This window comes from Oxyura jamaicensis, chromosome 5 (genome assembly GCF_011077185.1).
Source record: "Oxyura jamaicensis isolate SHBP4307 breed ruddy duck chromosome 5, BPBGC_Ojam_1.0, whole genome shotgun sequence".
Classification (NCBI taxonomy): domain Eukaryota; kingdom Metazoa; phylum Chordata; class Aves; order Anseriformes; family Anatidae; genus Oxyura; species Oxyura jamaicensis.
Genome location: NC_048897.1, coordinates 18,507,468 through 18,522,313, shown reverse-complemented (window position 1 = coordinate 18,522,313; position 14,846 = coordinate 18,507,468). Strand labels below are relative to the sequence as shown.

The 14,846-nt window shown below is 45.4% G+C and overlaps 1 protein-coding gene across 2 annotated transcripts in view; it reads right to left on the bottom strand.

Annotated features, from left to right (window-relative positions):
• Positions 1-1,861: 1,861 nt before the first annotated feature.
• GALNT16 (polypeptide N-acetylgalactosaminyltransferase 16) overlaps positions 1,862-14,846 on the bottom strand; it is a 67,073-nt gene continuing 54,088 nt past the window's right edge. Inside the window, exons 13-16 of one of the 2 annotated variants that reach the window (XM_035328290.1) lie at positions 14,498-14,639; positions 12,998-13,114; positions 5,383-5,522; positions 1,862-3,078 (exon numbers count right to left, since the gene is read on the bottom strand). In XM_035328290.1, coding sequence (XP_035184181.1) covers positions 5,385-5,522; positions 12,998-13,114; positions 14,498-14,639 — 397 coding nt within the window. In that variant the 3' untranslated portion in view covers positions 1,862-3,078; positions 5,383-5,384. Of the gene's footprint in view, positions 5,523-12,997; positions 13,115-14,497; positions 14,640-14,846 lie in introns of both variants that reach the window. The other variant, XM_035328289.1, reaches the window with a different exon arrangement.

The window sequence follows — 14,846 nt, the reverse complement described above, 5'->3', positions numbered from 1 at the left end:
TTTTGTTATTTTTCCTCTCGTTTTTCTTCTTGCACCATGCAGTACGGAGATGAACCTGGATTTGTTTTAATGACAGGGATTTGGTAAGGAGGAGTTTCACCGGGATGTCAAGCAGAAGCCACTGTTCCCATTCCGATGGGATGTCCCTGACTCAAAGACAGGCAGGGCCGAACACTTCCCAGAGCCATTCCCAGCACTACACTGTTTTGCCCTGGCTTTAATCACTGCTCAGTCACTGGTGAGATGTAAGCAGCTGTGGTCAAACAGATGCAGATCAGTCACAAAAGCAAACACCACATACAGCACGTCCCTGCTGTACCAGCCTCCCATGGCCCAGTGGCACTTCTGCAACACCCTGCAGCACAGGAACACTCCTCATGCAGCATGTCCAGACCGTGCCACAGATGTTTGTACAACGCCTTACGGAAATGAAACATGAGGAATGTGGATGGCAGCCCCGTCAGCTGGAAACGAAGACACACTTGTGGAAGGTCTCTGTATTGAGAACATCCCTTTTAACAGGCTGTTGAAACAGGAGATCTAGCTCTTCACATTCCTACTGAAGCCAGCTTGGAGAACACCTGTTTCTAGGACTATATTCTGCTTTGTGTGCGCTAAAATAGTCTATTTGTGTAGTTTAAAAAAAAATAAAAAATAAACAAAACCTCTTGATTTACCTTTTGAGACAAAGCATTTGCTGAATTTGACCCAACTGTGTGATCACTGTGGACATGATTCTTCCACATTTTTAACCTGCTGCAAAGAAATGACTGCCCTGTATTTTTTCTCACCCCTGGTTCTACAGTCCCTTTGATGTGACTGTTTCTTCTCCAAATCCTTCTCCACCCCATTTATGTGCTAGAGCACTGCATGCCTGCCCCTCCTCTATTCAGAGGGGAAACCACTCCTCGTTCTTCTCTCCCCTTATTTGGCTCTTCAGAAGGTCAGTGTTTAATCTTCCTGGACATTTTCCCCTTACTAAAGCCTGAGCATCTCCTGGTTTCTAGGGCATTACAGCAGTCATCGCCTGGGGCATACCCAGGCAGGAGTCCTGGGTCACAGCTCTGCTGATGTCCTGCTCCAGAAGCAGCACTAGGAAAGGAAAACCCAACACCCGAACACAGACATTGCCAGGCAGGATGGCTAAGCATTGTTCTCCCCCGCACCGACATCCAGCACACCCCCCCCCTCCTTCCCTAGGCAGAGGCTCCAGCCCAGCTGATGGTTGTAGGGGCAGCCCGAGCTGATCCTGGTTTGCAAAAGCCTCTGTGGGTGAATTAGCAGGCACTTAGAGCCATGATTTTAGACCCAAATTATGCTATGTGGATGATTTTTTTCAGGTGAGATTATGAAAGCTTACCAGCCTACTTGGAGAGTCACAATACTTGAGGCTCAGCAACACACCTGCTAGCAAAGAGCAGTGGGTGGTGATGCTGCCTTGCCCTCAAGCTAGAGGCAGAAGAAAGGCCTTTGGGAAGTCTAGTAAGGAACAGGCAGGCCGATAGCCTGAAGGGAAGATTAAGGATGGAGTTAAGGGAAGAACTAACACCCCTCACCCAACCAATCTATTTCTTTCAGCATGTAAAAGCCATCCTATAACTGCTCTTAGCTTTTGCCAGGAAGGATACTTTCCTGCTCAGCCAGCTGAGGAGGGCTTCTTCAGTCATTTTCAACTGATATGCCACTGTAACCTGGAAATCTCCGTGTCAGCTCCTGCAGTGCCCCTCTAGAAACAACCCAGGAACACACACAAAGAACTTGGGGGACACAAACCTAGGGAGAAACAGAGGCAGGGACCAGGCACAAGAGGAGAGGCTCTTTTCCAATGGGAAGCAAAGGGGAATAAGAACAGGCTGAAACACTTGTTTCAAAGTGGATTTTATTCCAGGCATTAGAGAGATTCTGGCACATGCTTTCTTCAAGAAAAGGGAAAACAAATCTGGGTTCCACATAAATTACATCTGGCAAAGTGCAACTTACAACTGAGTGGGGAAAATAAACCTTTTGAAATTGATTTCTGTACAACAGTAGTTTCAGTTCCTCTTAAATAAGCCCCCATTGGTTCATAGCACATGAAATTACATTGGATGATCTGACACAATAACAGCTTTCTTAAAGGGTATTACCAATGCAAATGCTCCGTCTTCACAGTCTAGAGGTCTGTTTAAAGTAAACAGGAAAGCAAGGGTGAGCAGCTGCTTATTCTGACTGTTGAAGAAACAAATCAACCAAATTTGAGGGCTCAGTCAGTTTTCTTTCAAAAACCCCACTGGAGTCCTGTTCCAAAGCATGGCACTGCTGGACCTTGCGGAAAGAAAACACAGATGACATCCTTCCTCCTCCCTTCGGTGCAAGGGAAGTAGAAAGCACGCCAGTAAGGAGTTTGGACAAGCCTTCATTTATTCTGAGAAGATTAGTTTGACCACACTTAAAAGCAGCCTTTTGTGATGCATCTGCTTTTCAGCAATTGCAAAAGTCCATTAACTTCCAGAAGGTGATGTGGGGGCGAGGCCCTGGGAGCGGTGCTTTGGATGACAGGGGAGTAGTACAGCAGCTGGCAGGGGACCTCAGGATAACATGTCCAAAACCAGGTATATTTAGGGTTTTGGCAGCCCCTAACTCCAGGGACAATTTAAGTTATTGACATCTAGCATCGGCCCACCCTTTCCCTTTTCTCCCCCAGGCCAGAGCACTTGAAGAAGAGTGCTCTATCTTCACCTGCTCCAGCTCACAGCTCCAAATGGCTGCTAGTTCACACTCTGCCAGGCGGTGACCAGTGGTAAGAGAGGCACAAATCAGCACAGCTAGGCCAGGTACCACTGCTCTGGGACCCATCAGGAACCTCAAACATTGGAGCCAAGCACAAAGTCCAGGGCAGTAGCCAGCATGCTAACAAGAACCCTTTGAACCAGGGCTGGCCCAGAGCTTGGAGGCTATATAAGCAGAGTTCCTGTGGTCTGCAGCAGTCAGGAGGATTGTTTGTAGAGGAGCGGGGTCCTAGTCCCAGTGGGGTTATGAAGAAGGAACTGCAAGAAAGCTGCACACACACAGCAGGAGCAAGAAGGAAGGAAGCAGTACCTGGTGGAGGAGCGAACATGCTGTTAGCTGCAACCCGTAAGATGCCAGAAAGTGAAATGGGGGAAGCTCGGATGGTTCACCTAGGATACACTTTGATGAAAATAAATAATCCCTTAACACTTCATTGTATACAGAGCTTACATACAGTACCTGCTCAGTGGCCTTTCATTGTCTTTGCATTAACTTTTTCAAGCCAGGTGTCTGAGAAGTTGACCATTCATGTCTCCTACTGCCTAATAAAGCTTTTCTGTAAGTAGCATCTCCTGCATATTCTTGTTTAAAAATGCAGTTGTCAGTTGGATGGTGTCTCTCCCCGCGATGGGTCTGCCTGCCCTGTCCTCTTTCCTTTCCTAGGCTATTTTCTTTCCTTTTCAGCTCTTTCCTGTTTCTCTAAGTTGTGGCCTCAGTGGTCCAGGCTCAAAGTATCTCTACAGAGAAAGAGAAGTCTCTGCAGAGTCAGTACCTCTGTTCCCACACAGAAGTGCAGCTGCACCATGCAGCATGCTTGGGGCCAAAGGGAACTGCCTCCTGAGTCTTCACTTTGCAGGCAAGGTCATTCATCACCATCTGTCAAGATGGTGAGCTGATGTCAAATTTAGGAGGAAACAGGAAAAGAGCTCCTGCCACCTCACTGATATTTAATTTTTTAAATAAAAGAAAAAGTGAGAACAACAACAACAACAAATCCTCCAGTTCTCACACAAGCACTTCCAAGCACATGCAAACATATATATGAAGAACAGTATCTGTTCTTTTGTCAACAAATCAGAGTAATACCAAGGTAGAAGAAAGAATTAAAAAGGGTTACAAACATGATCAAAAGCTGCCATTGTTCAGAACCCAAATGATCCTCCTGTGTTTCTTTTATACCAGATTAGAAAGGACCCAGACAAGCAAATATCTTCTGAAGGTGGCCCCACCATATGGTTCCCCTGCCAGGCTCTTGGACAGGAGGGTTGGTTTACAAAACTGTGCTCCAAGGTAATGTTGTGGAGACTTCTGTTTGTTTAAATTGGTAGGCTTCCCCTGGCATGTCTGAAAACACAAACTCAGCTACAGCTGACTGGTAACTGGGAGCAAGAAGGGGACGTCAGCTAGAAACACCATCTGTCCTCAGTATTTCCAGCATACAGAGGAGAGCTCCCAGGCAGACTTATACTGTGGCACTATTTGCTCCGAGTGCAGTTTCAGCTCCACCAGCCAATCCCCACCAGGTGACCCTGGGAGGAGAGCTGGGCCTCGCAAGCAGAGCAGCCTCAGGCCTTTTCACCTCCTCTTTCAGAGAAAGGGGAAAGATCAACTGGACAGAGGGGTTGGGTGGCTTGTCACACTGGGACATGTTCACAGGGGCTACACGTTGCCTTCAGTATGGGGTGCAGTGGGCAGCATCTGATAGCACCAGAAAGAGCAGCCAGGGAACAGCCCTGGCTTGTCTGGAATCCCAGAGCATCAGCACCCATTTTCTGACCATCAAGGGCAGCTCCACAGGAGCACCGTACCCTGAACCCAGGTCCAGCTGGGCTGCCTGCAGACTGGATTACTCATGGAGACGGGGCTGGCCTTCCAGCTGTAAAAAACTGGAAGCAGGAATTCAGCAGGGAATAGTTCCTGAAAAAAAACCCAGGTTACGCTGCTAAAACAGACAGGGCCCTTTTCCAAATCTCATCAGCATTGTGCCCTACTTCCCAACCTCAGCCCATTTGGCTGTAAGGCAGAGGAAGATGTGGGCCTACCACAAAGAGGTTACAAACCTGCCCCCAGGGCCTGCTCATCCCTCCCCAGCCCCTCCACTCCTCACCATGGCTCATCTTCTGGCCAGTCCTTGCCAAGACACACCAGCACACGCGTAAATGATGCACGATGTTAAAGTGAAAAGCCAGGGAAGACAAAGAGCTACCAACATTTGTATGAGCATTGTCCAAAGTGTTGGACTGAAGGTCGCAGACTCTGGATGCAGAGAAAAGGATGGATAGGGGGAGAGCTGCAAGGCAGTTCTGACCATTTTGAGTATTTGGCTAGGTGCTCTCCCCTCTCTGGGTGCTGCTGTGCACAGACATCAGCTACAAAGGAGAACTTAAGACAACAGACAGGCTGATTTCAACAACTCAATTCCTCATCCTTCTCTCACCCACAACTTCTTCTCTGGAAAGCTCAAAAACACCAAGTGTTCAGCTGAAATGGTGGCTTGCTGATGGACACAATGAAAACATTTAGGGTCAGACATACAAAGCCATTCCTCCCATCCCAATCCCTCTCTGTTCCCAAAGTCTCATGCACAAAGAAACAAGGAGATCTCTGTGCTACCATCATGTTGCTTGTAGCAGCTCCCACTGTTGGCCAGGTACATCTGCTTGGCAAGGGTTGGTTACCACTCTCCCAGCCTGGTTTTCCAGACAGAGACCACTGACAAAGTGTTGAATGAAACTGCCTTTCATCTTCCACTTCTGTGAGGAGAGAAGAAACATGCTGTTACTGTCATTTCACCAGGTAACCATGCCTTCAAACAGGAGGGAAAAGGCTGAGCATAAACCTATTGTAAACCTCAACAACTGGGGAAACTGTAAAATCTAGGTTTTGGCAGCCTCTCCAAAGCACTGGTTTCCTGTGGTAATGCTATCTGGAATTTGAGTTCAGCTGGTTTATAGGGTTAGATATTCAGAAGTATCCAGAAGGCAAGCAACACAAAACCATCAACTAGCGGCATTTTCAAAAGCGTATTACATTCATAATTTCCCTACCACTCTTTGGTCTGTATCTCTGCACACCCAATACCTTTCAAAACCTGAAACCCTTCTATGGTTTCTTTCCAGTCCTCAAAAAGCTCTCCCGGCACAGAAAGCAAACCATCCACAGAACACAAAAATCACACTTCTTGCTCTTTGACTAGATGGCATCTCTCTCTCTCTCTTTCATGTCCTCATCTCTCCTCTCATCAAGTCAAGACTTTTATCAGCACTACAGTGAAAGCTCTTCATATTTCTGCATCCTCCTCAGCTGGTTCTTCGTAATCTCATCTGCCCTACCACCATTTCAGTCTGTAAGTGTACATTTGACAGCTGCTCAGCACACATCACTCTGCTTTCTGCAGTGCTGTCCTCTGGGTCTGCTCCCACCAAAGCATACGCACAAGACCCCACATGCAAACCAGTTTTCCTGAAGGCCCTATTTGTTTGTGCTGCTTTTCAGGTATGAAAACATATCCCCTAACCTTGAATTGCAAATTCTGCTGGGAAAAGGCAGTACCTTCCATCTCTGCTAATAGCCCAGAGAAAATAAAACAGAAACGAGTCTGTGAACTTGGGATCTCCTAGGTGAGGCTGTGCCATTTCCCTCCAGCGGGGTACCACTGGGATCAGCAGGTGATTGGACTGAGTGCTCCAGGCTCCTGATTTTTTCCCACTCAGTGGCAGATGACTCAGTCGGTCAGCAGCTTAGGGATATGAGGAGGATGTTTTGGCTAACCCGTGTGACTGATGGGGAAAAAGAAACAGCTTGACAGCACTGGTGGACCTCAAGTCTGTTGCAGAAATGCATGCAAACTGGAGTAAAAAAAATTCTGTGCTATCCAGGCAACGTTGAAGCCTACCAATATTTTAATTCTTGGTTAAGTAACGCTGCAAACAGCTTAGACTGCCACATGCTGTGTGTTTTAAGACAATCAGTTATGTTCACATATTGCTGGCAGCTCTCCAAATCTTGTGTGCTGGTTATGCTTCTTGGAGGGCAGGGCAGTTGCAAAGCCTGGAGTAATGTCACTTCTCTATCACATATTCCTTCAAAACTTTACTCCAGGGGGAGAATCACTGTGCTATGGCTGCTAACCCTGACTGATGGGACGCTGCTATAGGAAAACTGTTGGTAACAGCAGGAAGAAGCTGGTTTTAACAGGCAAGCAGAAAGAGGAATGTAGTGATGATGCAGAGGAAGATCCATCACAGTCTGTGCACACAGAGGAGCCTGCAATACCCTCACCAGCTGCTGCATCCTAGTGTCTACACGGGTCTTGGAGCCATCTGGCTCTCATCTGGCAGAAGTTTCCCTGCAAATAGCTGAGGAAGAAGTTAATACCATAAAGCACACTGTGTCTATCTGGTGTGATCTCTGAGCAATGCCTCCCCTCACTGTTTCCCAAGGTCACAGATACCTCTGTGAAGAGCCTCTTGCCATTCTCTGACTCCCAGCTTCAATGTGGGAAACTCTTCCTTGTCCCTGCCTCTGTCGTTTTACCAAGAGACACTTTCTTCTTCTTTCTTCCAGCTGCTCAGGAGAAACCTAGCACTACTGGGAGGCTCTCACGTTATTCCTCCAGATCAGAGACCTGCTGCTGTGTGATCTCTCCATGCTGAGCAGGCACCCACTGTGCTGTCTGCAGGAAGAGTCTACAGCAACAGACACAGCCAGACACCAGCAAACACTCACCGGAGCACAATTTTCTGCTGCTAATGAACTACACCAAATCAATCTCAGTGAATGGCACCACTGGAAGGCCCAGAGTCAGAGTCACTCTGTGTCCCTCCATTCAACAGACAGTATAGGAAGGATGGGGAAACTGGGAGGAATACCAAGAAGGTGACAGAGTTAGCTGGTTATGCATGCAAGGAGTTATCATAAAGCATACTGACAGCCAAAGCTAAAGTAGGGCTCCCTCATTTCACATAAGTGGTATTTTCAAAATGATGGATTCTACTCATTCTGGTCAGAAAATATGTTTTGCTGTCCTCCACAACATGCCTGATGAGCTCCTCTGACTTTACCTGAACCTTTCACAAGACCCCACTGCCTGGCTGCCAGACCACAGAATAGCCAGGGACAGCCCAATAGCTAACCCTGCAAGGACAAATATCTCAGACCCTTTAGGAGGAAAGGCAGTAGGAATGGGTGGAAATAGAAGATAAGATGCTCCCACCTTCAACCATTTCAGAGCTGGGCACCTTAGCCTAAACTAGTCCCCTAGTAACTTGTTAATGGAGGTGTCTGAAGTACAAACACCTTTTGGGAGGGCCCAGCTTCCTCCAAAGACCACAAGGGGAACGTGGACAGCTAACTTTTAAATTGCAGCAGTGATTGCCATCTTTAGAATAATTTTTTTAAAAAGTACTAACAGAGCAGATAATTCCTGCATAGAACCAAACTTTACTCTTTCTTACTCACAGACAGTTTTGATCAGCCTGTACTTGGACCAAGGGCAGCTTTTTGAAGATTTAAGCATTGCCACAATGTGAAAAATCTTGACATGAAAATCTTCCTTAGTGCAAATGTAGCTAATATAATTTACTGGTCACAGCAGGTTTGGAGTGGAGATTAAAAAAATAAGCAATATTTTCTTTGAAATACTGTCCCACTCTCTGCTTGAACCTCTTCCCTAAATGTCAATCAAAAATTGCCCCGCTTTTTAGTAAAGCTTTCTCTCTATCTTTATTATCTATCACTGTAAAGTACCTTGAGGTGGTTGGATAGAAGCACTCCATGTGAAATTACTAAAAGAAAAGTCTGGAACAGCTAGTTCTCATCTAAACAGTCAGTGAGGAACAGCCCAATATATATAAGAGCCGAAAGTGTTTACAGTAGTGTAATTTCTCAGGATAATCAAAAGTGTTCTTTTAACCCACAGCAATCCAATCAGTCCAGGGTTTGTTTCAAATTCCTGACAATAGCCTTGTAACCCTGGAAATGTGGTGGAGTTGGCCAAGATTAGGAAACACAGCTGGGAAGAGCAGATGTTGTTGATTAGGGCTGAGACACCTCAGGCAGAGAAGTATGGAGAACTGATAACTGGAATAGACAAAGAGGCTGCAAGTTGTAATTGAATGTATTTGCAGAGCCATGGGCAACCCAAAGCTGGTGCTGAAGATGACAAACTCATTTTTAAACATATGAGCAGAGACAGTGTGATAGAAAAGCTCACGTCAGCATCCAGCAAGTACTGTCTCCCTTTGAACTCTTAAATTTTAAATTTTAGTTTTAAATTTGTAAAATTAAGAATCAGAACTGAGAGAGACTCTTGTCTCCTGAAAATTGCTTTCAAGCTCTGGCATATCGCAAGGAGCATTTTACCTGCTTACTATCAGAAAGATGCTGAGTCAGGTGCTTCCAGAACAGACAGGTCTTCCTTCAGTCCTCTTTTCTAAAAGTCTGTAGAAAGTTGCATTTGTCTGAATTTCAAGTAATGTGAGACACTGAGAAGTAAGGTGGGAAAAATTCCCAATCATGTCTAAAGGCACATAGGACTTCAAATACTGTTTGTCTCCTAACAAAGCTTGATGTCCTCATTTTCAGGCTGGGGTCACATTCCTTCTGCACATTTTAATGAAATATGGCCATTTAATAAGGTTTCTCAGCATGCTTCTTGTTCTTCTGGGAGATACTGTGTCAATGTTTCTCATTTTTATTCTCCTGTTTTAGTGTCTGACTCTCACTTTGCCTCCTATTTGCCCTCACTATAATACAAATTAAAATGCCACTCCCACCGTCAGTCAGAGCCAAAACAAAAGCTAAAGGCAGTAATTTATTGTGCATTCAAGTAAAATGTTATTCTCCAAATAACATTATGGATGACATCCATCTGCTTTGAAATCTAGTTCAGATTATGCACAATAGCTCTTGGCTGGTCTTGTGCTAGCAGTGCTGGCTGTTGCTGTTGAATGATCAGCAAGGATCATGGTTCCAAATAGGTTTTGTTCCTGGTTTCTTTCAGCCCAAGGGAGAAGTCTGACAGAGTCAAAAATCATCTAAATTTGGAGCATTGTCTAGTATCCTGTTTGCAAGGTTCTAGAGTTATTTTGAGGTAATTCTCTACATATACTGTTCATAATACTTTAAAGCCTTTGCTAGAGTATTACATACACATCAGATGGACATAAGATTGTTGTTAGCACTCAAAAACAACAACAAAATTATCTTCCCTGTGGACAGGCTTAATACACAACAGCCGTGTAGCGCGAGCACAGATTCAGTACGTTTGAAAGCAGAAAGCAGCTTTAGGAGCTATATGGTGCTGTTGTAAAGATCCAACCAATCTGCTCTGGTGACACCAAACAATGAACCCATCACATCTCTTATCTTTTGTCAGAAATCTTGGCATTTGAGTCACTCAGCCACAGACATGAAGTCTAGATCCAGGAAAAGTCCAAATGCCTTCCACCACAGACCTCTGATGACAATGACACTAGAGATGGTCAGATGCAGACTTCCATCATGCCACCATCTCCTCCCAGGATAACGCATGTGTTGCACATTGCCAGGCTTGCCCTCTTTATCTCTTGCTTGCCACTTCCACTTCTCTGAGGTAGTTCAATTCCCTTCCTCCATTCCTGCTCGGCCGCTTTGGCTTTCTGAGAAGCCTGCTTGAACTGAGGAGTGGCTACACCCACGTGTAGTTTGAAAAGGCAGCTATCCCTCCCAACACCTCACACCCATGGGGAGAGAGGCATCCTTTAGGGCAAACTGGGGCAATATGTTAAAGTTTCCACAGCAGTGATTGTCACCTTGAAATTCATCTTTGTAATTTATGGGAGCTGGGCTAGGGTGACATCCTAGGCAGGGAGGTTTGCAAGCTGCCTGCTCAGGAAGAACAAGACTCCGTCTCTTTCCTGTCTCTTTGTTGCCAGAATCCTGCCTTGCTAACCCAGATGACCCTGTACAAGCTGTTAGGTTCACTTCTCACTTCAGATGGGATTTGGCAAAGAAAGAGTCAGTTCCCAAAGTGAGCAGACAACACATTGCATTAGATGCATGTGGTCCTTCTAGAAGTGAGGCAGAGGAAAGGGAATGGGCCAGTTTGCAATGGGCCAGTTGGACTGACTTCCAACTAATTAAAACGCAATGTGTTTATGGAAGGAGGATACCATAACAACACTCCCCAAGAACACAATAAACTTGAGCACTGCGTGTGGAACTGGCTTTCTAAGCAGAAATCTGACATGGGAGTTTGGGACTTCCAAAGCAACCCCAGAATTTCAGAGCATTTCAACCCAAATTAGGTTAAAAATTCAAATGCAGTTCTGCTACTTCATCCCCACCACAACAAGGGGGGTTGGAATGGCAGCTGAGATTCAAATCAGTCTCCAGTTTTTTGAAATGCTTAAACAAAATCCCTGCTTACAGTCAGTTGGCCAAATCATTTGTTAGCTCAAGTCCTTGATTTAAGTGCAGTTTGTTCACATAAGGTAATGGAAAACAACAGCTCACATCCTTAAGTGTGCATGCATGTCTTTATAATGAGCCTGTATATAATCAACACATCAAGGCTCAATAAATCCTACTCCAGCAGCAGAATGAACCTGCATGTGTTAGTGTGGATTAATCTCTCTTCTGGCTAATAGGGCCTGTACTCCACCCCCCTCCAGGGGACCCTTGTCCTTCCATGACATGGGAGGTGGGGAAAGAGCTGATTTTGGCAGCTGCTAGAGTCCTCTCTGCTGCCAGGGAGGAAAATGCTGCAAGGCACCTAAGGGGAAGCTAAGTGACCTAATTACACAGCAAGAGGCTGAGTGATTACCAACAAGAAAAAGGAGCAGGCGAGCACAACCCACCTGGGAGATCTTTGCAATGCTAAGCTGAACTAAGAGTTTTCCCAATGTATTCATGGTGACAACTCTTCAAGACATTTCTGCATTAACCAAACCTCCAGAGGAAAGTCTACACAGGCATTCAACACGTGGGCAAGACTGGAATTCAGTGCTTTCTTTCAGGAAGAACCTAATTCAGAAATTCATATGGCATTAAAAAGTACTGACAAAAAAGGACGATGCTGAGGACTGGTAGCAAGCTAAGCCATCTCCTGTCTTTGGGCTACCAAAACAATAGATGAAAGGAAAACACAACAGAGCCAGCATAGCCCCAGATAACAGAAAATTTGTTCTCTCTTGGTGTACAGGGAAGCACAGGAACTAGGGATAAAATAAGTCCTGTGCATTCATTGCCTGCCACTGCTGCGTTGACAAATGTTGTGTTTTGACCAGTTCTGATAAAAAAAACAAAACACATCATGTATCTGCAAAAGCACTGTGGCCATCTCAGACACTATCTCTCACCTTGTATTGTAAGGCAAAATTACTTCGGTGTCCTGACAAATCAGGGACACCACGCATCTTGGAAACTGCATGACAGTCACAGAGCTGCATTTTGTCGGGAGCATTGCAAAGCCAATACTGCTGCTGTGTATTTCTCCTCAGGGAGTAGTTTGGACAGAACATATGGTGCTTTATGCCAGTCAGTACTTCTCAAATGAGTTGCGCACACTCAGTTTTAAAGGCCTGTTAACATGTCCAAAGACAGCACAAAGAACACAGTTCTCACTTCTAAATTAGGAAAAATGCTTTTACTGTGGGGGTGGTCAATCACTGGAATAGGCTTCCTAGCGAGGTGGTTGCCGCCCCATTCCTATCAGTGTTCAAGAGGCATTCAGATAAAGCCCTCAATAATATGTTTTAACTTTTAGCTCCTCAGTAATATGTTTTAACAAGTGGTCAGACAGTTGGACTAGATCTTTGATGGTCCCTTCCAACTGAACTGTTCTATTAAATAAGCAAACAAATGATAGCATACATTGCCCTTCTCTCAGGTATCTCAAAGTATTTGCTGCTTACCTACTCCTCTCTGACGCTGTTCTTCATCCGTGAACCAACCTTGCTGAACATCAATGTTTCCATGGAGTGATGTGGTGTGACTGGGCTGGAGCTAACTACAGTGCCAAGGGCCCAGGCAGAGCATATACCCTCCCCTCTCTCTCTGGTCTGCACTCTCTCTGGTCATAGGTAATCTCATACATCTGTGCTTATGAAACACATCAGAGAGGGAGATGTAGAGTTGGAAGGGACTTTTACACACTTTGATAGAACTGCATTCGCTCCCATAAGCTGCACTGATATACGAACACCTGTATGTGACAACAAAGGGATTAATAAAGGTGCACAGTTACCTGTCTGCCATCTTTTTGATTGCAGGCTTCCAGTGCGATTTGAGAGCCAGTAGAGAAGGAGGTAATGGAAAGACACTTGTCCTGCTGTCTAATTAGAGGGTCACTGAATACCCACTCCTTTGGCATGAGAAAGGAAAAGAAAGGTTCTGTTACAATCATAATGTTGACAAGATGAGGGAGAAAGTTTTTAGCAGCATACATTTCAAAAACCTGAATATTTTCTTCAACATTTATCAACGACTCCCTGGGAAAACTATGGAAGCTGTCTTCACTTGATCAGAAGTTTATGCTCAGGCTTGGTGCATCATGACTATTTCAAAAGCTGCAGCTGACTCCCCTGACCTTCTGAGCTGCCTGATTAACCTTGGATCCCTTGCAACTCCATGCTCTGCAGCTACACAGTCTGGCCTACAAAGCAGGGAGGCCACCAACCCCCTGATTCACAAGATGTGCAACTGCTTCTGCATATTTTACATAACAAACGTTCTGTAACAGGTAACCAGGACTACAGACTGACAAATGAAGCAAAACACATGCAACCATATCTATGGGTTAATAAATTTCACCAGTACACATAAAGCACAAACTACTTCATTTTTCCTTCCTCTCACCAGATGGATGCCTGACCCATTCAACTATTAACCCAATCAGCTATTATTGTTACACTTTCCCCAAGGAAGAAACACAAACAGTAAGTTTCAGAGACTTTAAATGGTAGTGACAAGGAGCAATGAGTCAGATTTAAAGGCATGTTGAATACTGTCTGAAAACTGGTTTCCAAGAGTTAACAGATGTGATTATGTATTTTCTGGCATAAAATATCCTGCTGCAACCCTTAAATTTCTCAAGCTGCTTCTCTGCTGCTTTGGCTACCAAACGAAGAGATTGAGGGCACATCCTCAGCTGGTACAAACCAGCACAGCTCCGCTGCAGTTAGAGAAGCTGCACCCAATTACTGCAGCAGAGCTCTTGGCTACTTAAACTGTGCTTGGGCATTATACTGAAGCACATCTGTAAAACAGCACAATTCAAGCCATCTGCAGCTACAGCTGAAGTGGTGGACTAAGGAACATTGCTGACCCTGAGGAAATATCTTACCCCACATGCCTGGGTACTAGCCAGGTACACCCCTGGACTGGTTCTCATGGAAAAGTCATAGCCACATGGGCTGGAGTGCACCCAAGTGATGGCCCGAGTGGTGATAGCCACGTGATTCAAACCCTGGTCATGAGTTTACTGCACAGACTAGTAACACCTCTGAGCATTCAGTTGTTACCTGTTGCTTCCAAGTGATGAAATCCTTCCTACCCTGTGCCTGACCATTGCATCTGTTAAGCCAACGGAGCTCTGAGATGGACACAGCTTCTTTTCCTGCTTACTACTAATACCATTAACAGGGCCAAATTCTTCCTTCATTTACCTCTGTACAAACCCACCAGGGCCACTGGTAATAAAAAGGACAGAGGCAGGAGCAAAGCACCAAGCTGAAGCCCACCTTACCTGAGTGACAGGTGGATTGTTCACTGTCCCTTTACAGTTTCCCATGCCAGCCAACATATTCCCAGTGGTATCCTGTGCCCAAGACTCCAGGCAATTTCCTCCTTGTCTGATTATCCCTGGAATCAACTCCTTTTCAGGAACCCTTGAAGTAAAACAACAATTGTAAGGCACGTCATACACAGAGAAGTCCAAAGCACTTTTACAGACTTTTAAGGGCATAACTGGCCCCTGTATGAAACATAGCCCCTTTATTTGACAGAAAATGCAAGATATCACACTATATGCTGAAAATGTCTGAAGCAGGCAAAAGTCGAGGGAGAACCTGGTCAGAGGACCAGTACTCTTGTTT